General features: G+C 38.6%; 4 protein-coding genes across 4 annotated transcripts in view; 2 read left to right on the top strand and 2 right to left on the bottom strand.

Moving 5' to 3' along the window:
- Positions 1-2,952, top strand: part of LOC108577981 — a 35,697-nt gene extending 32,745 nt beyond the window's left edge. Inside the window, exon 13 of the mRNA XM_017941221.1 lies at positions 90-2,952. Within this exon, the coding sequence (XP_017796710.1) occupies positions 90-2,736 (2,647 nt within the window). The 3' untranslated portion in view covers positions 2,737-2,952. The remainder of the gene's footprint in view (positions 1-89) is intronic.
- A 3,187-nt stretch (positions 2,953-6,139) lies between these two features.
- On the top strand, positions 6,140-8,167 carry LOC108577938. Its single transcript, XM_017941169.1, has 3 exons — positions 6,140-6,246; positions 6,305-7,925; positions 8,046-8,167. Exons 1-3 carry the CDS (start codon positions 6,148-6,150, stop codon positions 8,165-8,167), a joined length of 1,842 nt encoding a protein of 613 aa, XP_017796658.1. The 5' UTR covers positions 6,140-6,147.
- A 1,787-nt stretch (positions 8,168-9,954) lies between these two features.
- Positions 9,955-10,821, bottom strand: LOC108577942 (probable small nuclear ribonucleoprotein G). Its single transcript, XM_017941173.1, has 4 exons — positions 10,648-10,821; positions 10,503-10,525; positions 10,095-10,219; positions 9,955-10,017 (listed from the first exon to the last, which is right to left on the bottom strand). The coding sequence occupies exons 1-4, from the start codon at positions 10,677-10,679 to the stop codon at positions 9,967-9,969; spliced, it is 231 nt and encodes a 76-aa protein (XP_017796662.1). The 5' UTR covers positions 10,680-10,821; the 3' UTR covers positions 9,955-9,966.
- Positions 10,822-13,864: 3,043 nt separating this feature from the next.
- Positions 13,865-22,032, bottom strand: LOC108577891 (TNF receptor-associated factor family protein DDB_G0272098). Its single transcript, XM_017941111.1, has 12 exons — positions 21,298-22,032; positions 20,635-20,676; positions 20,457-20,557; positions 19,804-19,891; positions 19,660-19,723; positions 19,366-19,586; positions 19,149-19,289; positions 18,893-19,054; positions 18,634-18,819; positions 18,468-18,533; positions 16,170-17,652; positions 13,865-14,209 (listed from the first exon to the last, which is right to left on the bottom strand). The coding sequence occupies exons 1-12, from the start codon at positions 21,358-21,360 to the stop codon at positions 14,028-14,030; spliced, it is 2,799 nt and encodes a 932-aa protein (XP_017796600.1). The 5' UTR covers positions 21,361-22,032; the 3' UTR covers positions 13,865-14,027.
- Between the last annotated feature and the right edge of the window lie 309 nt (positions 22,033-22,341).

Genomic DNA, 22,341 nt, shown 5'->3' with positions numbered 1-22,341 from the left:
TGGAGAAAAACAGACACTGCGTTTTCACGTAGCCTGCTTCCAACACGCCTCCGTTTCCCCCTGGCTTACAATTGTGCTTAAAATTTCAGGAGCGATCGCGGCCACAACAGACTGTCCATCAAAACGATCGATCGTTCCAGTCCCTTGCCTCGTAACATCGAAACGATCGATTCTAGTCTCAGTCAGGATCCAGCGTGCGCGAGTTTGTTGCCGAAACCGGATACCGACGAGCGTTACAACAATAACTTGTTCGGCCAGTTCAAAGGTTTCACGATCACCCCGATTAAGAATCAACCCAAGAGCCCTGAGCCGATAAAACCAGCACCTCCTCCACCCACCATCCCGACTGTAGCTATTAAGACGAACATCAAGACGCTCCCGAAGAGCAATCCGTCTCGCAGCTCGTTGCTCAACAATACGTCCAGCTTCAACGAGGCTCTGATTTCCGCCGCTCCGACTCTGCCACCGTTGAATCCAGGATGTACGGCACGTCCTCTGATCAGCAGTCCCGTACTGGCAGCTACTACGTGCACCTCCGTCGAGCTGGTAGCTGCTAAAGTGTCCGGCAAGTCAATGGTGGACGGTCCAACGAGACCGGCACCGGCTCCGCCAAATTCTTTGGACACTCAGAAGCCTCAGAGGCCGAACAGCACGCCTCTGATCAACGTACTGGTGGCAGAGCACGAGAAGAAGTCGGAGAAGGGCAGCACTTTGAACAGAATCGCCTCGATACTCAGACCGAATTCGGGAATCGTGAAGGGAGCTCTGCAGATATCGCACAAGGACGAGAAGACCAACTCTCTGCCTAGAACGCATCATCACAAGGCGAACAAGGTGATAGACAAGGAGATCTTGAGAAATCTAGAGATCTCGAATCCTATTCCGCAGAAAGAAATCGAGATCCCAACGCCAGCGATACCGGTCATGATCTCTGCAGCGGACGTCGACAAGAAGAACGTGGTGTTGCGTGCGCAGAGTATGAGGGACAGCAAGATTACACCGAGACCAGCCATACAGACCTTCGGTTCTATGCGGCAGTCCACGCCTGTTAAGAGACCTACGAGCATCCCAGCGAGCACCAGACCCACGGCGCCTCCTCCTGGACCTCCTACAGCATCGACAACGGCAGACAAGATCAACGAAACTGGGAAGATCCCTGGTCTGCCCGGATACCAGAATCCCCAAGTGAAAAGTGTGCAGAAAGTTGTAGACAACGCTTACGACGATTGCATGAATCTCGTCGCCGAATCGTCCTTGACGAAAATAACAGAGGAATCACCCACCAGCGATAATATTTACGCGGTGATAGAAGAAGCTCTTCCGGAGAAGGGTAGAAAGAACGTGGAGGTAGAGAAACAGGTTGACAACGAATACAAGTTACCAAAACGAGTCGAGACCACGCAGGCCAATGCTGGAGGCCTGGAGTCGATGGGTCTGTTGTCGGAAATCGTGTCGGAGATATCGAATAGAAACTTCGATTCCATATATTCGACCGCGACATTATCGAGAAAGGCCCAAGAGAACGAGGAGGCGTCGAAGAACGCCGAGAACTTGGGCTCGAACAGTTCACTTGGCGCCTACATCAACTCGAATCACTACAAATCACCAGGTAGCATTTATTCCAATTCCGTGTCTGGAAAATTTAATTCGTCCAGCTCGACGACCAGCTCCGGTTACCTAAATCCTTCCGCGTTGAACGTGCCGCGGCAGCAGGAACCGGTGAAGGTGGCCGACGCGAAACCCATCGGCAAAATTAAAGTGCTGTCCCTCGGTTCGAAGAATCCCAACATAAACGACGAGATATCCAAGGAGCTGGGCATGAAACCCACGGAAGACGCAGCTTCGCGTAAACCACTTGCAACGGTGAAGACGAAACCGATTCAACGAGGTGTAGCCACCTCGAAAACCGAGGAACAAACGGTAGAGAGTAAGGAGCCTGCTCCTGTCAAACTGCCTCTTGGAAGAACGAAAACACCACCGAACGTAGGGAAGAGTGCGAAGGAAACGAACGACGCGAGAGCTGCCACCAGGCAAGCTCTGGACAACGCGTTAAGGTCTAAACAGTATTCTGACAGTAGCTTAAAGGGTTCCAAGGGGCCGAACACGGATGCAGATACGAATGGCGGTAGCCTAGACAAGCAGGATTCTCACGAGAGATTATCCCTGAAAACTGTGCCTTGTAGTCCTAAGGATAACGGGGGAAAGTTCAACAGTCCCGATCTAGTGTCGAGCTGTTCCAATTCTAATCAAATCAGTACAAAATCGCCGGACGTTGTTGGTAATAACAATCCAAAGTGTAGCTTTCAGCCGAAGAGCGTACAGAAGACGACCACGTTGACGCGAGGAGGAAACACCGGGAAAGCTGTATCCGCCACCGCCGCGTTCAAGCCGTTGAGCATCGCGTCCAAGGGAGCGTCCAGCCTCGCGGACCAGAAGAAGAAGTCTCCGACTGGCGGTAACGCGGCGAAATCCTTGTCGACGTCGACGAAGGATGCGGCAGCATCGAAAGGCGGCGCGCAAACGAAGCCTGGACAGAAAACGGAGACGAAGAGCAGCGGCGGCGATACGAAGACTAATCCAGTGCAAAGAGCGGCGAGTAGTAAATCTAACGTGGCCTCCCTTCAGCAGAAATTCGAGGCGAACAAGAATGTGAACGCGTCGAGAACGATACCGAGCGTCCATAAAAAGCCGGTCGGTGGTAAAACGACTGAAACGACCGCAGGTGTTAAGAAATAAACGATAAAGCTGGAACTAGACGAGGGGAGAGAATAGGATCTACTTTGAAATATTCTAGTCTATCGGTCATTCGAATGAACAAGCGCGTGTGAGAGAATGAGAGAGAGAGAGAAAGAGAGAGATGTTTCTACGATTTTATTTTATTTAAAGACCAGCTGAAAGAAAGTGGAGTCATAATAGTACAATGATTAACTTGTTCGTTCGGGGAACAAATCAATTGGTCGAAACTTGTATTTACTGTCAGAATACTGAAGTTTAGGTTGTACGTATGTATATGAGAGCCGTGAGGGGCAAAACGGCCGAGAAAATATTATACGCTGTAAATAGTTAGTTACTTAAAAATTCTAATATTTTTTGTAGAGATTATCCATTGACCGTAAACGCTCTGGACTGTACGGTGAGAGAGAGAGAGAGAGAGAGAGAGAGAGAGAGAGAGAGAGAGAGAGAAGAATTAACGATCGTCGGAATATTTATCTTAAGAGCATTTTTGTAAAACCGAGATACGACAGAAGTAAGCAAGAATTATTTTCAAAAAAATGTTTCGCCCGACGCCGCAAGAGAAACGCCTAAGAAATTAATTGAACTCTGTGATATACACGTACGTGTAACGAAAGGTAATACCAGAAACATCGTACCGTTAACATTATTATAAGTAGCAGATTAAATAGATACGACCAAATCTCTATCATTTTATATTATCGTATCACGTGGAGAACAATTAACGAGACCCTCGAGGATAATTACATTTTCAGAAGAAAAAGGGGTGAAAATATTGGTTTCGGGATGAAATAACGTAGGGAAGAACCATATCCGAGTAAACCACGGGAGAGAAAAAAACGAAAAAAAAAAACAAAAAAAACAAACAAACAAACTCTATGGAACAGTAGCTCTTTCCAAAGACTAAGTGTTAATAAAGTCCAGTTTTTTCCTGAACGCGATCGTACCTTCGAGATTCCGCCGCAAGTAACGGAAATTTAGCGACGCGTTTTAGCTAAATTGTGTAAGAGAGCTTAAAAACGATAGTGTCTGCTAGAGTTCTAAACGCTGTGTATTTGACGAGAGTTTCTTCTACGATTAAAACAAAAAGTACAACGGTAGAGATATTTTGTTTGAAAGAAAGAAATCACGCTTTTTTCGCACCGATTCGTTGCATATTGTAATAGGTCACGAAATTCCCAACACCGATGTTCAAACCGCTCTGAATCTTTCGTCTTTTTTGTATTTTTTAGCATCGTTAGACACGCAAAGACTAAGAAGAAATATTTATTCGACTGATCGATGTAAATATGTTTATAACATGATAGATGTAAGTGACATTTTGTACAATGTACCTTCGTGCTCGCTAACTTATAAATTCTCCAACTACCTTCGAAAAAAAAAAAAAGGAAAAAAAAATACGCATACATGCGACTTCAGCATTTAGCTTCTTAAACGGTGTCTCGTCACGATCTGTTGTTATTAAGCGTATAAAAAATTCGCCTGTACCAAAAGAAGAGGGAGAGAGAGAGAGAGAGAGAGAGAGAGAAGGGGAAGGAGAAGTAAAAGATAAGATAAGAGAGAAAGAGAGCTAGGAAGAAAAGGTTTTATTGAACGGTACAGTTGTAACGTAATTTATGCATTTATCATTTCGACAGAGCGATCACTTTCGCTTGCGTAAGTTTTCTCGTGTATAAGATTGTTCGTCGCTTGTAATACGTCGCTCAGCGATCATTTCATTTATACAGTTCCTATGTACAGACGTCTCAATGTCTTGGAAGCATTTTAGAGACCGCAACTTAAGTTCAATAAAGCTTTTCTAACAATTATCCATTCTACGCGTATCGTTTATAGTCGTTCTCCGCTTTTATTCTTCTTTCCACGCGAATGACGTCGTATGTATGGATCCGGTGTAAAGACAATCAGACGTTTTGCACGGCATACGACTACGAAAACGAAACGAAATGGAACGGAAAAAAGGAAAAAGAAACAAAAAATACCTTTCGACCGAATCCCTTGGCCAACGAAACGCAATCGATGAAATAATCATTTGTAGGGATTTACACGACTTGTTCGTAGATAGTTATGTCGATAATTACAGTTCACTTTGTTCGATGAAATCGTGTTAAATACAATTTGCAGCCTACCATAGTTAACAGACATCGTTGCATTGTACGTTCAATACCAAAGATAAGTTACGTTCTACTTGTTAAAGGGCCAAGATGTACACTATCGTAACTACTTAAACGTTGTCTCGTAACTTGTACATTTCCTAATACATAGTAACGTTACAATAAATTCTTTATTCCACGCAACTCGTTTTATACTATCATTAACGACGGGAACCGCAAACAGGTAGGTGATTCTGATGTAATTATAAAATTTCGTAATACGCATGCCAGTGAAAATTCAGTCGTTAACGTTACAGAATTTACAGAATTTTCAATTTCGAATAATCTGATTCTACCTCACGATTGACACTCGCGACAGACGTAAGCAAAAAGATCAAGTATGACAACAATGAAATTTACGTCGTTGTTTACCGCGTTAATGCGAAAGGCGCGAAACGCTGTTCATCAATAGTACATACGTTATGAATGATTATTCGAATTCTTCGATCGGTTGTTTAATTATCCAACTATTTGGCTAGAAAATATGAAAAGTTACCTCTACGTTAAGTACGTGAATTATATTGAAAGAAAGAAAAAAAAAAAAAAATAAACGCCAGGTAGTTAATCGACGAGCTATGTCGAATGGGAGACATCTTCCCTTCGTGTTATGCCCCTCCAATAGCATTCGCTTGAGCAGACCGTATTCTATGAAGAATGAATTCGTGTCGATACGTTTTATACTGTAGTATTGTAAACATCACTGTCTTGGGAATGTTCGAGAGTGTTGTTTTCTTTATTATTACGCTTGTTCGTGCATAATATCCTTTTTCCGCAAGACAAGATTTATGCTCTATCGAAAGAAATTGAATTTCTTCTGTATACTCTGTGTGTCGCCGCGAAGCATTTGATTAAACATGATCGTAATTTTATGGAGTCGCGTTTGTGTGTTAAATTACGCGTTTATTGATCCCTGTCAGTGGCAATGATATAAGAAACCTATGAACGTTTCATTGTCAAATGTTGCGGAACTACCCCAAACATTATGTACCTACCTAAATACGTTAGAGTACGCTATTGTGATTTGTCAAAGAACCGATAACCTAACAATTACATATACACCGAATATTAGACGGCGTTTCACGTAACATTTCATATGTAAGATCGTTAGGACTATTAATGTTCTGTAATTTATTTAAAGTGTCGTGTTATCGTTACAAAATCAAGTGTACACGTATGTCGCATAGTATTGTAATTAATATTATACAGAAGCGTTATACGAGAAGAAAATTATGCTTTGCTGGGTATAACAATTTTATATTTTTATATGGTGAAAATGGCACATGCCTCGTTACCGAATATTATTTGTAAACCGATAAATACTACTAGAATGTGTCCCACGGATTTTAATACTACCATATCCGATGTAAGTTTCACGTTTACGATGTACTCGTTCCTTTTATCATATCGTACTTTATTTGTAGGTGTTACAATCGGAACCGGTGAAAAGGTTGTTCAATCAACCGAATATTATCATTAAAGCGATTCCCATAAAAATAGAAACAAGTTCTGCCTCGAATAAAAATGTCCCTGTGAACAAAACAAATAATATAGGTTCAAATTTAAGTAAACCAAAGCAATCAGAGTTATCTGTAATCCCCTTACAGATAGATCAAGAAGGGAACATAGAAGATGAAAATTTATTGCCTTCGAAGAAACAAGGTAAATCAGAAATTACACTAGTGCCTATTAAAAAGGAAAAGAAACCTTGCGGTCATTATGAATCTTGCGAGAACATTGTATGTGATGTGGCGGTACAACAATATGCGGATCATGACGGATTATCACCTATGTTAGCCTTTAACATAGAAGACAATGAAATAAGTGCACCTGTTTCCAAACATTGTGCAAATGCAAAGTGTGATGCGTTAAGCATCGATCATGATCGTTGTCGTAGAGCTGTGATAAGACTGAACAGATGCAATCAGTCGACAGCTTGTGATATTTGTGGTATTGCATTGAAAACACAAAGATCTCGAGTGCATCACAAGAACTGTAAAAGAAGGACTGAATACAGACATAACGAAATAAACGGTGCTCAAATACTAAAAGAAAGGATGAGAGAAAGAGAAATTCAAATGATAGAAGCTTCTAAAGCAAAAAAAAATGATTACATGGATCCGGTTACAGGCTACAATCTTGCAATGGAAACATTGAAAAATAATGAAGAATTAATTATTATTCCAAAATCAGTTCCTCAACAACAACAACAACAACAACAACAGCAACCCACAATTAGTATAACTTCTGTGTCTACAAATCAATCTACTTTACAAATTAATAATGGACGTAATGTTTTTGGAAAATTTTTACCTACCTTCCCAATTGTAGTACCACAACAAAGTATAGTCCTTGGCAAAACACAGTGTTTTAATGAAAATAGTATAACTGCTCCCATACAAGTAGCTTTATCCAATTCTTTAAATGGACCACTTATAACAACAAGCAGTACAGTTCCTCAAAGTCCATATGTCACCTTTACAGCACAATCTAATACACACCAGATACAAGTCAACGATTTACTCTTGCCACAGTCGCAAATTGTGACAACACCCATTCAACCTAAACCATTGTTAACACCTATACGTGTTGTACCTATAACTAACTTGATAACACAACCATCCTTACTACACCAAATACAGGGTATACCAAAGTTTTGTATCATGCCAGACAATACAGTACCACCATTAACCATAACAAGTCCCCAACCTATTCAACCAGCAACACCTGTGCCAAAGGTTGACATCCCAAGTGAACAAATTGAAGCAACACCACAGAAAAAGAAAAAAGAAAAATCAAAGAAAAAACGGAAACTTAAAAAAAAGGATCTCAAATGTAACTATTGCCTGAAAAGTTTCAGTACAGATTGGTACTTCAAAATGCATGTTGCCATGCACGAGGGTGAAAAACGATTTTGCTGTAAAATATGTTATCAGACGTGTAGTAACAGGTATGATTTGAAAACACATATGTTAGAGGAGCATAAAAAAGAAAGTATTCCTAGTACTCCTAGCATATGTGACCAGCAAGCAACTGAAAATTCCCGTAAGTGTTTAGATTGTAATGTTATATATGCATCTGTTGATCACTTAAGTCATCATAGAGAGAAATGTCACGAAACAGTAGCAGTAGAAGGCAAAGTTAAAGTTCCTTCAAATGTTATAGAGGCAAAGGTAAACCTTGACCTACATCAAGAAGTAGAAAAAGAGGATAACAAAACAAATGGATATGTTTGTTTGCCTAATCAAGATATTGTCACTAAGACAGAACTGTGTCATGAAGTATAAAACATTCCACGTTAGTAACTTATTAAAATTTAAACAAACAAACAATTATCTAAATTGCAAATACATTTGTTACAAAAAACCTTGAATGAGTGGATTAAATTTGTAAAAAGTGCTTAAATACTACAGTTAATCAAATGTTAGTCTCTTGTTAGCTAATTTTATAGCGAATTATACAAATGTAGATATATTGATACTTTTTTAACAGTGCATTGTCATACCTTGTAGTTTTTAATTTTCAAACAGTCATTATAGTACACCCCAAATTTTAGAAAAAAAGAGTGAAAAGAAACAAGGCACTTTGTTACATACTTCAAATTTATTCTTAAATCATGCAATGCAAATATTTTAATACTTTCATTACAATTAAAGAAAGAGCACTTATTGTACAACATAAACAAACATTGTATTTTTCGATCAAATAATACTACGAAAATTGACAAACATTAGAGACAAGAAGATGAATTCAAGTTAATTGTATATTATTGAAATCTTTCAAACTGTGATATATGGCCATCTTTCCACTACGAGTTTTTTTTTTTTTTCATACAATGTAAAAATTCACTATCTTTAATTGCATATTTAGTATAATTTTTAACACACCAACAACTTTTTATATATTTCAATGTCACCACAATTATTCACGCGAACGAAAATATGGTTACACATATCTCAAAACGCACAAAAAAGTCCGTGAAAATATAGCGAGTATATTTTAGGACAGGGAAAATTTCATGTCAAATTTTAAAATATTTTGTACGGAAAGAGAGTTAAATGCCATTTTCGGTGTACAGATACATATAAGTTATATTGTGTTCCTTTTACTTTCGATTAAGTAGTTGTTTAATTAAAAGTATTAATTCATGTATCATGTGTTCCTTTTGCAATTAATCTATTGTTTATCACTTTTTTTTTTTTTTTTTTTTTTTTTTTTTTTTTTTTCAATAATAACGACAGTACCCGCTCCTAGATATATGTATTTCATTTATCGGAATAATATTCCAGACATTTTTACTACCGAATGCATTGGATACTTAGGTTGTGTTAAGAAGTTCGGCATATTATATTGTTACAGAATGTAATTTCAACGTCGCAATCTATGTCGAGATTTTACAGAATGGTGGCAAAGGAATGGAAACAGTAGAAAATTTTGCAAAAGTGTGAACAAAAGTTCCTTGATAAGGAAAAATGAATGAAATATTACGTGCCTTCTAAATTTTAATGTTCCTAATAGAAACAAGTTCACTATTGATTCACAAAAAATAATGTCGATTATGAACGATGCCGATTTATTTAATTCGTTTCACCATCTTTAACTGACAATAAAAAATATAATTTTAGTGCAGTTACGTAGTTAAACTAAATATGCTTATTTAAAAATAATCCATACTGAAGATTGTGTGTGTATTTAATATTCATAGACTCACAAGTCGGTGCACAAAATCGATATAACTGTGAGAAAATTTAATATCTCGATTGTATAAAGAAAAGGTATTAGAAATGATAAATAAATTGAAAAATTATTTTTGAAATCATTGAAATCAGAAAAATGCTATATCAAATATACGATATATTCCGAGCAAGAGATGTCGTAAATATCGACTGTTGATGTATTTATATATAAAAGGTTTAAAAAATAAAACATACAATTTAATACGAAAATCATTTATTCAAAAAATGAAGTTCACACAGCTAGAGGTAGAAAATAAATTTAATATTAACACTATGTATAGTAGAAAAAGTAATTTAATTATTTCTTTAGGAATACAAATTACATTTCTGCATAATGTCCATGTTTCAGTTCATATCCTATCTAAAGCCTCTAACATTATTACACTGTTTCCACGTATTACCTAAATCAATAAAACATACGAGTTAAAATAAGAAAAATTCAATTTCTCCAAAGGTAGTGCCTTACTGTCTAACTTACCACCATTCCAATGTTGTTTTTGGTACCATCTTTACATTCTTCGATACTTTCGTCTATAACCATGTTCATAAATGGATCAAACCCACGTAAAATCCCAACAACGTGTCTTCCACCATTTAATTTGACTAGAAATACAAATGATCTGAACATGATACGATTCGTGTATATAATTTACAACATTACCATTTCATTTGTATAAAGCATCGCGCATAACCTATCACGTTTAACCTATACGTATTGACAGATTCACGGTTTCATAATTAAATAAACGTTATTAATAGTTTTAAAATAGGACATTCTTTGCATTACGAAAAATAAGTACTTCAGCATCGATATTGTGGCAGGAATTAAAAAATAGAAACAAATACTAAGGAATATAAAATACAAAACTACGCATTTCTTACTTACGTGATAACCTCTTATCCATGTATCTAAAGTACAAAAGAAATTTGTTAATGCATCTTGTTAGATTTTTTAACACGTAAAAATATTAAATTCCTATAATTTTCAATAATTCACATTTACACTAAGAAAGATCATTTATTGCACTTACTTTTTAAGCTCAGGAGGATGTGCCTTACTCATATTTAAGTTAGTTTTACTTAATAAGAAAAGCTACTTATAAGAAATTGTTACTACACGTGTAGTTACCGATGTTTATTATTTTCCCGGCTTTTAGAAACTACACGCTACCATAGAACAATCGCAGAAACGCCACAGAACATTCATAGCGGCTAACCACTATAGCCACAAGTATTGCCAACTTTATTTTAGTTGTTTTACGATGATAGGAATTTGAAAGAATTTGAAATTACAAAAAAAAAAAGATACCAGATAAAAAGATACAAAGGTATGTTAAATTAGAGAAAAATATGTATTGTCCGGCAAAGCAATTTTACGATTTAATAAGTCACAATGTAATATAAGTACATCTGGTTTAAGAAATGAATGCAAGCGTTCAACTTTGTAAATAAAAATTGGGCATTTGTCGAGTTAAAGTAATCCTACTGTATAACGTTTATTCGTAACACACATTATACATATACATATAATCTCATTGTTTAACATATTATATTTTTGCAAGGTACTGCCAGTACAAAATATAAGTACATTCATATTTATAAAAGTACAATGTTTACTTGCCGTCGTAAGACGGAAGAAATAATGTTTTCTCTTAAAACATCTTGTAAAACATCAGAGCAAGCAAGGATTTCGATAGTATATTTTACATTTCAATTTTGTTACAAATTTGCCGGGTAACTAACAAGTTTAGCTTTTTCCTCTATTATCCTAATTTTACTACCGATTCATTTTTTCCTTTTTATATTAAAGTTCTCTCTTCGTTCGAACTAAATAGTTCGTAACCTACAAAGTTACCGGAAAGCAGGAATCGTCGACGTTCTTCGACAACGTGGCAATTAAAATATCGATCTATTTAAAAATCTCTTTCGAAAAACTTGCCCGCACGGAAGATCCTAAAACCAGTCTGGTGAAAGCGTCAAGTACACCGAGTTAAATTATTGCGTTACAGATAAACCGTATAATTCGACGTTCCGCATAGTCCTAGAGTATTACACAGAGTAAAATACAACGTCATTTAATTGAGGGTTTAACAGAGGATTTCACCAGCTCGTGAAATACCCAGAAATTCTTCAGAATAGACATATAGAAGCAATTGTAGCGTACTTTGTATCTTGGTCAAACCGATCAGGTACTTCGTACAATTTCTAATCGTCGAATTATACACTTTAACCTCAACTATCTTACGGCTAACTTCCCGAGGAATGGCTTACGATCATCATTATTGACATACACTTCGAAAACAGACATTTCGAACAGCAATCGCCACGACAAAAAAAAAATTAGAAAGAAATTGTGGCTGAAAATGATGGATTGTGTGCTACAAAACGAGCAATAGGACTTTGTTTTCGTCAAGTAAGCGCGAAACTCTTGACTTTTTTTCCTATGGCTATTCGCGCTTACTTCTACCATCTATCGTTATACACGCGAAATTGTGTAAGACGGAACGGATTCAAAAGCAGTCGTAGGTAAATGTCTCGACACCTTCGAGTTTACCGATTACAATCATCCGAAATATAGTGAATTTTCTTATAAAATAACTAATCCGACGCTTTGTTGTACTGAAGGCGGTAATTGAAAGCGCAAAACGAGAAGTGATTTCTTTTAGCTTATAACAATGCAATTGGTACTTTCGCGTTATCGCGTTTAGCATAATGGAAAGTTCGAAACGAAACGAACGAACGAATGGACGCAATCCATCATACTTTAATAGCACGTGACTTTCCTATATTCATGGGCATATAACTATATATAACACCAAAAAATACAAATTCGCCAATGATATTAACCAGAGGCAGTGGAAGGATCTGAAGTAAACTTCCGCAAAGGGACTTATTACGAGTCTACATTAATCGTACGTACGTTGATAGAGGAGTACAGATATGTTGCGTGCAAATACATACCATCTACCACGTCTAGAGTTTTTATTACCTATATTAACGACTTCGAGTACCTTCCAACAGGTTTTTCATTAAGCTTCGAGTTTGCTCGTTAGTGGTTACGCTCATGGAATGTACTCGGAAATTTAGTCCAATTGGATCGGATTAAAATGCTATCGTGGATCGAGTGCCTCGAATAAATTGCATCAGAAATTGCCAACATTTTCTTCAACACTAACACGCTTACATCTATACAACATTATAGCGATAAATAAAAAAGAGAACGACAACAGTATACTCTGACAGGAGGAGTTTCTTATCAATGGAACTCGACGCCTATCTATCGATAGAAAATTACGTACACGTTACAAAGTTGCAGTAGAATTATTACGCACGACGTTACAACTGGGAACAGATTGTTTTTCTCATTTTCGTACGTAATTATTCCGTTCTGCGTGTGATTCTTACAAACTTTTTGCGACGAAACTGAAAAGGAAGAAGCACATCGATCCAAGTTGGTTGAATCGCATCGCAAAAAGTCGAATCGAATCGATTTTGGCAGCAATCGTAGCGTAATTCTCTTCTCCCGGCTTTCTCGCGATTTCTCTAATAACGAAGACCAACAACAAAGTGAGGTATACGAGTATACCACGATAATATCACATCAAACGATCTCCCATGGAAACGCTTTCTCTATATCGTCAATATCTGACCGTCTCTAATTATACAAATTAATCGCAAGACCATAAGTCTTTGTAGGAAGAACTGTTCGAAAGAACGTAGTGTAGGAACACCGAGACACTTAACAAATAAAATACGATATAATCGTCACACACGCGCGACTGTATCGATAGATACGTTTCGTTACATCAACAATCCTCTTCGAAAGGTAAATCGTAATATTCTAACTTCTCTATTTCTTCGATACACTCTCGAGAACATGAAATCCTCCACGATAAGATTTACGATCATCGTTACGTTACGGTTTAACAGGACGTATACTTTCAATTACTACTAGTTCACAAATAACGTATCAAATTTAGCGTGAACATACCTAAAACAAGCGGGGCGGTCTTTTCATGTATGCACGTGCGCAAAATTCGCGCCAGTTCACGTTCACCTGTCATACGTGACACATGTCTGCTTCCTCGGCGTATCAACTCATTCGTAACTGTGCACTCTTTCTACTATTGTTTTCAAACCGCGTGAATTTACGCAGGCTGAACGTATGCAGAATTTAAAAATCGATCGACCTTACGACTGTCGATCGAGCGCGACCGTGTTCAGGTTAGTGACGATGTAGTCGAATCAATTTCGATTCTCGAACAGTTTCAAAAAGTGACGCGGCGTAAAGTTCGCGCGGGAATATCGGTAGTCGCTGCTGTGTCGCGAAAGCGTTGAAATACCCATAGTGCATTGCAGGGGAGAAGTTGGTGAAACGTTATTTTACATTGTAGATTTAACAAGTTCGATATCAGACGGTTGTCTCGCGAAAAATCTTAACCGACGAGCCCGCGTGTTTAACGTGAATGTATCTTGTGATGGTGGTCGCCCCGTTATTATTGTTGTTGCTGTGGTTGTTGTTATTGTTGTTGAATATCTCACGACTGCTTAAGCTGGACATCGTACCCGATTCGGAGTCCTCGTTCATCGCGTCTGCAGTCAGGAATGAATCAGTGATCAACTGTCTAGAGATGCCAGTAAAGCAGATCAAGGTAGGAACTGTATATTATTCTTTTCGAGAAAAAGTATTCAAGTGTCACTTTGGGGATGAAATTTTAAATACGCGTTAACGGTTTTAAAGTGAAACTTTGAATTAGCGGAGTAACGTGAAGTTTGCTTCGAGAAATAGAAATGGCGGGAAACGACAACGGTTCGAATAGATCGATTTTTATTGCTCCGTTCGATTGATACGTGTTTATTTTTCCAAAAGTAAATTTTTGTCAAATTTGTTCCTTCATTTCTCGATCTGCTTTACTGTAAAAACGTGGATGGACAGAAAACATATTATTTCAAGTGCACTGCGATACAACGTGCAGGTAACAGTAACACGTAGCCACGCAAATAAAAGGATATAAATAAAAAAAAAAAGCAACTTTCGGTTATATTAAAAATAAATTTATATTTACAAACGAGCAAAAATGGATAATCAACTAGTAAAGTGTCTTATGGATCGTAAGCACGGTAGAATTGGGAACAAATGCAGGATAAATCGATTGCTCGAATCTGCGATCTTTATTGCGCTCAGATTCAAAAGATATCAAGTTCCGTTTGGGAAAGTGAACTTTACAAATGACCTCTTTACTAAGTACCTATGAATGTAACGTTTTTAATTTATCGTTTACTCCTTGGATAAGGAAACGATCAACGTTACCAGCATCACGATGCTATTTCTCATAATTAATTGAACCTTCTTTTGGCAAGACTCGATATAGATATGTTTTATCCACGAGGAAACTTACATAACCAAACGAGATAACAAAGAAAAAGCATCGGTAACTAAACGTAGCATATAGGAAATAATATTTGACTAATATTTAATATTTATAATTTAATATCTTCCTTCTTATCGCTAAAACGAGAAACTAACTTTGGCAGTCGAGTCCAGGTAATGGACTACGTGTACACGTTACTACGCACACGTTTCTTTTTTTACATTCTATGATAGGATACGGTAAATTTGGCAAGGATGCGATGCATACAAAGGCACACGCGCGTTTTTGTACGCGTTTTCGTTTAAAAATGCACACTGTGGATGTAATTCTCGCGATAGCAGTAGAACGAGATGTGGAGAAAAAAACCAAAAAAAAAAAAAAAAATCGAGACGGTCAACGATTAAAATTTGAACAAATATCATTGTGTCAATAATAAGATCGCGAAAATGAAGATGTAACAATTATCTCGAACGAACGACGCTTGGTACATGCTTAATTAGAAAACTTAACTGACAAACCAGCAGAATAGGAAATAACGCGCGATCGCCGTGGAGTTTTTTTACGAATCTCTATTACATGTATAATGGTAACACTGTTTTAATACGACGCACGTATTGTTCGGTACAACGTAACGACACAGTCGTCTGGATAGTCCGATTTTCGTAAACTCTATACAACGTGATATATCACTACGTAACAATGATATACTGCTTATTCAACTGCACATCTAAAATGTGAAAATATACGTAATTGTATCGTTCGAATACATGCTAAGAGATGGAAAAAAAAAAAGAAAAAGAAGAAAGTGAAAGAATTCACGACGACGTTAGAGTATCGTGCACATGCAGAAGACACTTTGAAAAAATAGAAACGTCTCTTGCGACATGCATGTACAATAGGAAAAATTGGTGCTGTTCGATAGAGCGTAAGCGGGATATTTTTTTTTTTTTGAAATGACTATGAAGAAATACCGCTTTTTTCCTAACTTAATTTGTTACCAAGTAAATCGTTCTCAAACCTGACTTCTTCGAATTCGTTCTTTAGAAAATCGAGAACGGTGACTATATGTATATGTATATGCTACGTGTACGTATAATATAAGGAAAATAAATAAGGAACATGTGGTAAAACTCGAGAAATGTTCTTTCACGACACGATGCAACAACATTTTTCACATTTACTTTCCTTCTCCACGATATTATGCTGCTTACTCTTCTCCGTCGCATCGAACGCTTTTAATTTCATTCTAACGTCCCCTGTATTATCGCTAGTATCCTGACTTTGCACAGAATTGCTCCTCGTAGTCTGTCGAGAGACTATCGTTTCACCTCTTCTGTCGCATTTCAAAATTTCCGCCTCTTTGTAAATCGTCGCAGCAAAACTTTCCGCTACCTCAAGCTTGTCATCCGCCTCGATACTTCCAAGATGAACCCCTATCTGTTCCGCGTTGTATTCGCCTAAGTTCTCCGCAGATTTGTCCAAACTCGTAACTCTACTCTTAACGCTAGGCTTATCAAGAACTGGATCCTCCGCGAGTGTACGTTGATTTTTACTATTGTTATCCTCTATACTCTGCAAGCTATCTATAACTTTGTTCAAACGTTTCTCCTTAACGTCCAACATTGTTTCTTCGTTCACCTGATCCTCCTTCTCGAACAGATTCGTACCGACTATCATTGCACACGTATCCTTGTCCTGTTTCGTTATAAGCTCGCTTATATTCTGCAAATATACGCTCTCGTTGATCTCCAGTTTCTTCGAACTCAGTCTGTTGTTCTCGTCGTCCGTTTTCTTCAACTCATCCGACTTTCCAGAACTAAACGCCTCTCCGCTCAAACTCTTGGTTCGACCGTCCGAGTAGGTGGTCAGCTTGTTGTCCGAGTAATTGCTGTACTTATCCTCGTGTAAGTACACGGAGCTCTCGTTCGACACGAAATTGCTAGCGTTTATGATCGATATCCTCGGTATGATCAAGTCCGAGGAGAGACCTTCGACACCGTTCGGCGGTGTCGAATCCAACGATGATCTATTGACGAAGTCCCTAAAGGAACGATACGCCTGTTGTCCTTTACCCTGAACCCATGCCTCGGTTAGAAGATGAGACCTTTGCCACGACACGTCGCTGTTACATCTGTTTCTTCTCACCGTCGATTCTCGCTCGTCCGCGTTCGACCAAGAATGTAAGCAACAATCGCTGGGATTTCTTTTGATATCGGCGAAATCTTGATCCGTGTCCTCTTCTTTCTTACTTCGTACGATTAATTCTAGCTTAGACTTCAACAATGCAGGCGACACTGCTCTATCCATACGTCTGCTGATTATGTTAGACGCTTGCGTGAAGTGCAACGTGGACACGTTGTTGATGTTATCTACGTCTACTACGTCAGGGACCTCGGTTGAGGCTGTCATTATAGCGTTTGGACTTGGACTGTCCATACTGTCTGGGGTATAAGGATCATGCTTAATAGGTGCTGCGTGCAACAGATTAGAGGAACGGTCCGTGTAATTGACCTGTCCGCTAACGCAACTACTGTAATCAGGCAACATGGAGAACAATTCCACGTAATTGTTCGGCACTCGAAAGCAAAACTCAGGTGCACTCGGCAAGCTGCAGCAGTTTATCATACCTTCGTCCAAGATGAGACTAGCCCTCAAGTAGACTGGCTGGAAACGGGAAAAAATGGACGATCCTTATGTATTATCGTGCATCTCTATGAAGATTATTGGAGGGACATTCCTCATATGGTTGGGACTCTATAAAAATTCTAGCTAACATTAATGTAATTCAGGGAAACGATACGTCTTTTTTTTTTTTTTTTTTTTTTTTTTTTTTTTTTTGGTAACGGTAGTGTTTAAGCAACATGGTACTGAACGTTCGTAATGTCGACAGAAAGATACTCGGATATAGTTGATATTCGTTTTCAATGGTGTGCACGATACATACTCTTCGATTAGAATTTCATAATACTAGAATGTTTTTCTTTCTGCAAGTTAATTTGATCGATTAATCGTGTGTCGAGAAGATGCATGAAAGAAATTGATCATGTGCATATGTATGTCAACCTGCGATGTCAACGTAAAATATATAGTTAATCGTCTCTGAATGATAATGAGAGCAAAAAAGCTAACTAGAATTATGAAATTGAAAATCATTAAGAAAGTGGAATTTAGAAGTGATGCTACACTGACAAGCCTCTATGTAGTTATAAATACAGGATATAACAAGATACTAATAGAAGTAGAGGATATATGGAAAAACCAAGATAAGAACAGGCAGACAGTTCATAGATAGGTACCTTAGTGCTTAGAGATTCATTCGAAACTCCAGAAAAACAGGCTGCACCATAATAATTAAAAGAATGAATCATCAGAATAAGAACTAGGAAGTGTGTAAATATATTCACCCAGCATAATAAGTAAAACGAACCACTACCTTTTCCTTCACATTAAACGAAAGAAAGAAAGAAAGATCGTCTCACCTTATGGTCGCCCATACAAGTCGTTGGACCTATTATTCCATAATCCACGGCATCCGGCGACGATACCTGGAATAAGAACAAAGTGTTCTTCGTATTTTTCGAAGTTTCACAATTTACATTGGAAAAAAAAACAAAACACACAATTGGAAGGTATAATATTTCATACATCTTGGACTAGCAATTTAGCTGTAGGACTCAGGAGAACACGATCGCACCAAGCCGGTACCCTAGTTTGCATATAATTCGAGCCCTCGTTGATATCCTCCTCGAACGGATAACTGGGTACAAATTTAATCGGAAATTCCAATAATCTTCCGTCGAAGTCATCCAGCTCTCTGTCATATTCACGTAGCTATATAAATATCGGTAATTTCATTATGCTCTTGCAACATTGTAGAACGTTACGTGCTAACGGACTTACTTACCCATTGTCCACCATTTTGCATAAAAACATTTTGATGCTCGTAATGAGAAAATTCTTTTTTCCCTAATGTTAATATGAGATCATCGTCTTTATTGTGAAACTGCAGCTTTGAAATACTTCCTTTATTCGATAACCTTCTCTCTTGAGTATCTTCTGTAAGTTTCTAAAAGGAAAAAGAAGAAAGTTTTTAGTTGGTCGGTTGTACTTGAACGAGGATGCGATACTTGTCGAATTTCATGTAATACAGGTATACCTACTTTGATTACACTAGCTGTGTCTGTCCTAAAATTAAAGTCTCCGAATAAAAAGTATGGTACATTTGGATATTTATCGTTATGAAACCTATCTAACGTATGCTCGAGCGCTCTTCTACGCGTTTTACTATATACGGATGGAAACTGAAAAGAAATCGTTGGAACAAATTATCGAGACAAGTAGCAAGGCTACTTTTAAATTAATCGTAACATCGCTTACTGTTTCCATAGCAATGAAATTACTGGCGTCGTGAAATAAGTGTATGTTTATGAGATCAAAAACAGTTCCACCAATACTCCATCGTGTTCTCAGAAATCCTTTTCTGGACCATTTGCATTCTGGAAAAAATTCCTGAGGGAACTTTGCTTTTTCTTTGGTCGTGACTGCCTCTATATTACCAGAATGAACCTCCCTTCCATTCACCGGTATAAAAGTACATTCTAAAATTTTAATAGTAAATTAGTCTAAGCATGGTCCCAACGGATATTTTAAAATACACAAAGCACGCTGTACCTTGGAAGTCCCATAATAAAACTTCCTTCAAAGATTCGTGCACAAAGTAAAAATTTCCAAGTGCCTGTTGAAACAATTGTACGTTAATACAGTTGTGTATAAGTATATCCAGTGATTTTTATGAATAATTAGCGATTCGTATACCGTAAAATGTTCAGCAGAGGAATAATCTTCGTCTAAGAATACTCTAATTTTGTCAAACAGCCTTAATTCCTCCGATGACATTAGTAACCTACAAGAAATAACACTGTCAGGTTAAAGGAATATTCTACAAGAGCGATAGAGATGCTGAACTTTTCATAGCAACTGAAAGATCTGTTATATTTTCCAACACTTTTTTTTTTACACTGCTCCCCTATGAGTATCATTCGATAAGCTCATCTTTTGAAGTGGCTCGCTCAACTGTAGAGCCACGCGTGATCATCTATTTTTATCCCTTTCTGCCACTTATGCGTTAAATTATATTCAATATTGTGATCAGGGAAAAGCTATTTGTCTTAGTACAGTTTTAAAAAGGCCTTCTCTCCACACCTACTACATAATGCTGAGGCAATTTAACCAAAGTTAATTAGTTAAAATAATACTGGTGCAAATATTGCTAGATAAACTAGTACTTGGCTATTGTTTCATTAATTCAGTTAGACTAAAAGCCTCTGTCAATGGAAACCTTTCAAGAAGCTTTGCCGTAACAAGATTTCCTAGGAAATCCCCTTTTATGCTTAACACAATATTATAATCTCTGTGCAGTACACCTTAGGAAAAAGAGGAATAAAAAAAAAGGAAGGAATGTTCATTACCTAACAAAGTCTTCCACCTGTCTCATACTGTGCTCATAACTTTTTCCACCTATTTCTTGGCAGTGCAATGCAATAAATTTCGGTTCCAGCCTCAGTATAGTCTGAAAAGCGTTGCTCCATGAATGTAAATAACTGTTATATTTACGCAATGACAGCGCATCTTATCTGTAATACTTACAGATAAAAATTCCTCCGTCCAAATTTTCAACATCACGCTAGGCTGGAAAAAGGGAAATTTTCATCTTGAAAGAAACGGTCTGCTAATTACGATCCTTATCGATCGATAAAAAAACAAAAACAAAAATATCTTCGCTTAAAAACGAATCGCGTATCTTTATCATATTTCGCTGCTTCGTTTTACTTTCACCGATTCACCAGCGAAACCTCGAACCGAGCGAATCTCCAAAAAGCGTTCGCGCTGGCGAACGATAAGTTATCGTTCCTATCAATCGATTTAACGGGAATGCGTAATTCGGCCGATAAGAACGGTATAATTATGGAAACTCGTCTATAGACGTAACACCGCATTCGAAGAAGAGGCACCGTGAGACGGTTTGGAAAAAAAGAAAAAAAAAACCAGGGGGAAGAAAGATGAACGAAGGTAGAACGAGTAAGAGGAAAGAGAATAGGTCCCGTATGCGAAAGACGCGCCAAGCGGCTGCTCTCGGGTTGCCAGAAAGAAAGAGGAAAGGAAAGAGGATGAAAGAAGGAAAGAAGAAGTAGGTCGAGTTCGAAGGTAAATCGCGAGGCGCGATCGATCGATCGTTCCCTCAGGGTCGTGCATTGGGTGGAAGAGAAGATAACCAGAGGGAAAATAATGGGAAATCTACGTGTTACGTACCTCCTCGAAAATACTGCCAACGTTCGCAGTGACCAATAAGACCGGAACGCCGTTACCCGCCATTCTTCAAGGTGTGATAAGAAGGGAAAGTTTTTGAAAGAGCCTCGGTAGAGAAGGGTCGTCCGCGAGGACGACGGAGACAGGTGATATCGGTCCCACGATGATCAGCAGAAGAGCACGGCAGCACCGGGCCACGACGCGACGCAGAAGACGACGAAGAGATGTTGACGTCGGTGGAGAAATAGAGGAGAAGGCTGTCAGAGGGATCGCGACACGGCGAGCACACTTCCACTATGGTTGGAGCACCGACGGACCTCGAATCGGTTGATTTTTCCCGTGGAGGCACACACACGATGATGAGAGAGAAAGAGAGCACTGCGTGGTGTTGGTTCGAGGAGAGAGAAAAAGTCACCCCCGGCCAGGAAAGGTGCGTGCGCCCGGAGGAATCAGCCCCTGTGCCGAGGAGTGGCCACGGTTTCGCGCCGTGCACCGGTCGCATCAAACCTCGCACTGCAAATACACATTATTAATCGAATAACGCGAGCCTCTCCGTTCGCGCACCAGAGAGAAAAGTTGTGTGTGCGGTAAATATATCCCTCTATCGGCCAGAGTGAAACCACGCCTACTGCAGACGTCAATAGGCAGTGCCGTGCACGTTGGGAACGTAGACGACGTCGCGAGGAGTCGCCGGGCCCCCTTGCAACGCTACGCCGCGCGCTCCAATTCGAGGAAAAGAGCGAACGCGCTTTTACGGTTTACATTCCACTATTTTCTCATAATTCCTCGGACGAGGCGACTTTATCACAGAGTGACACGCTTGTCCGAAGCGTTTCAATTAAATACAGGTCGAATATACTTTTGCTATTCGTTGCTATTCTCTGACTGATGGAACATGTAACAGCAGTTATCGAGAATCGTCGAAAGCGTCACGATAATGAACAACGGGACGGAAGTTTCGTTGAGATAAGGGTACGTGTGTGCGCGCAACACGATGCTGCAAACAGCGTCGCCGGAAACTTGTAATTCAATAATACCAGACAACTT

The sequence above is a fragment of the Habropoda laboriosa genome, unplaced genomic scaffold, assembly GCF_001263275.1.
Source record: "Habropoda laboriosa isolate 0110345459 unplaced genomic scaffold, ASM126327v1 scaffold801, whole genome shotgun sequence".
NCBI lineage: Eukaryota > Metazoa > Arthropoda > Insecta > Hymenoptera > Apidae > Habropoda > Habropoda laboriosa.
Note: the sequence above shows the minus strand (reverse complement) of the source record. Positions and strands in the feature narration are given on the sequence as shown.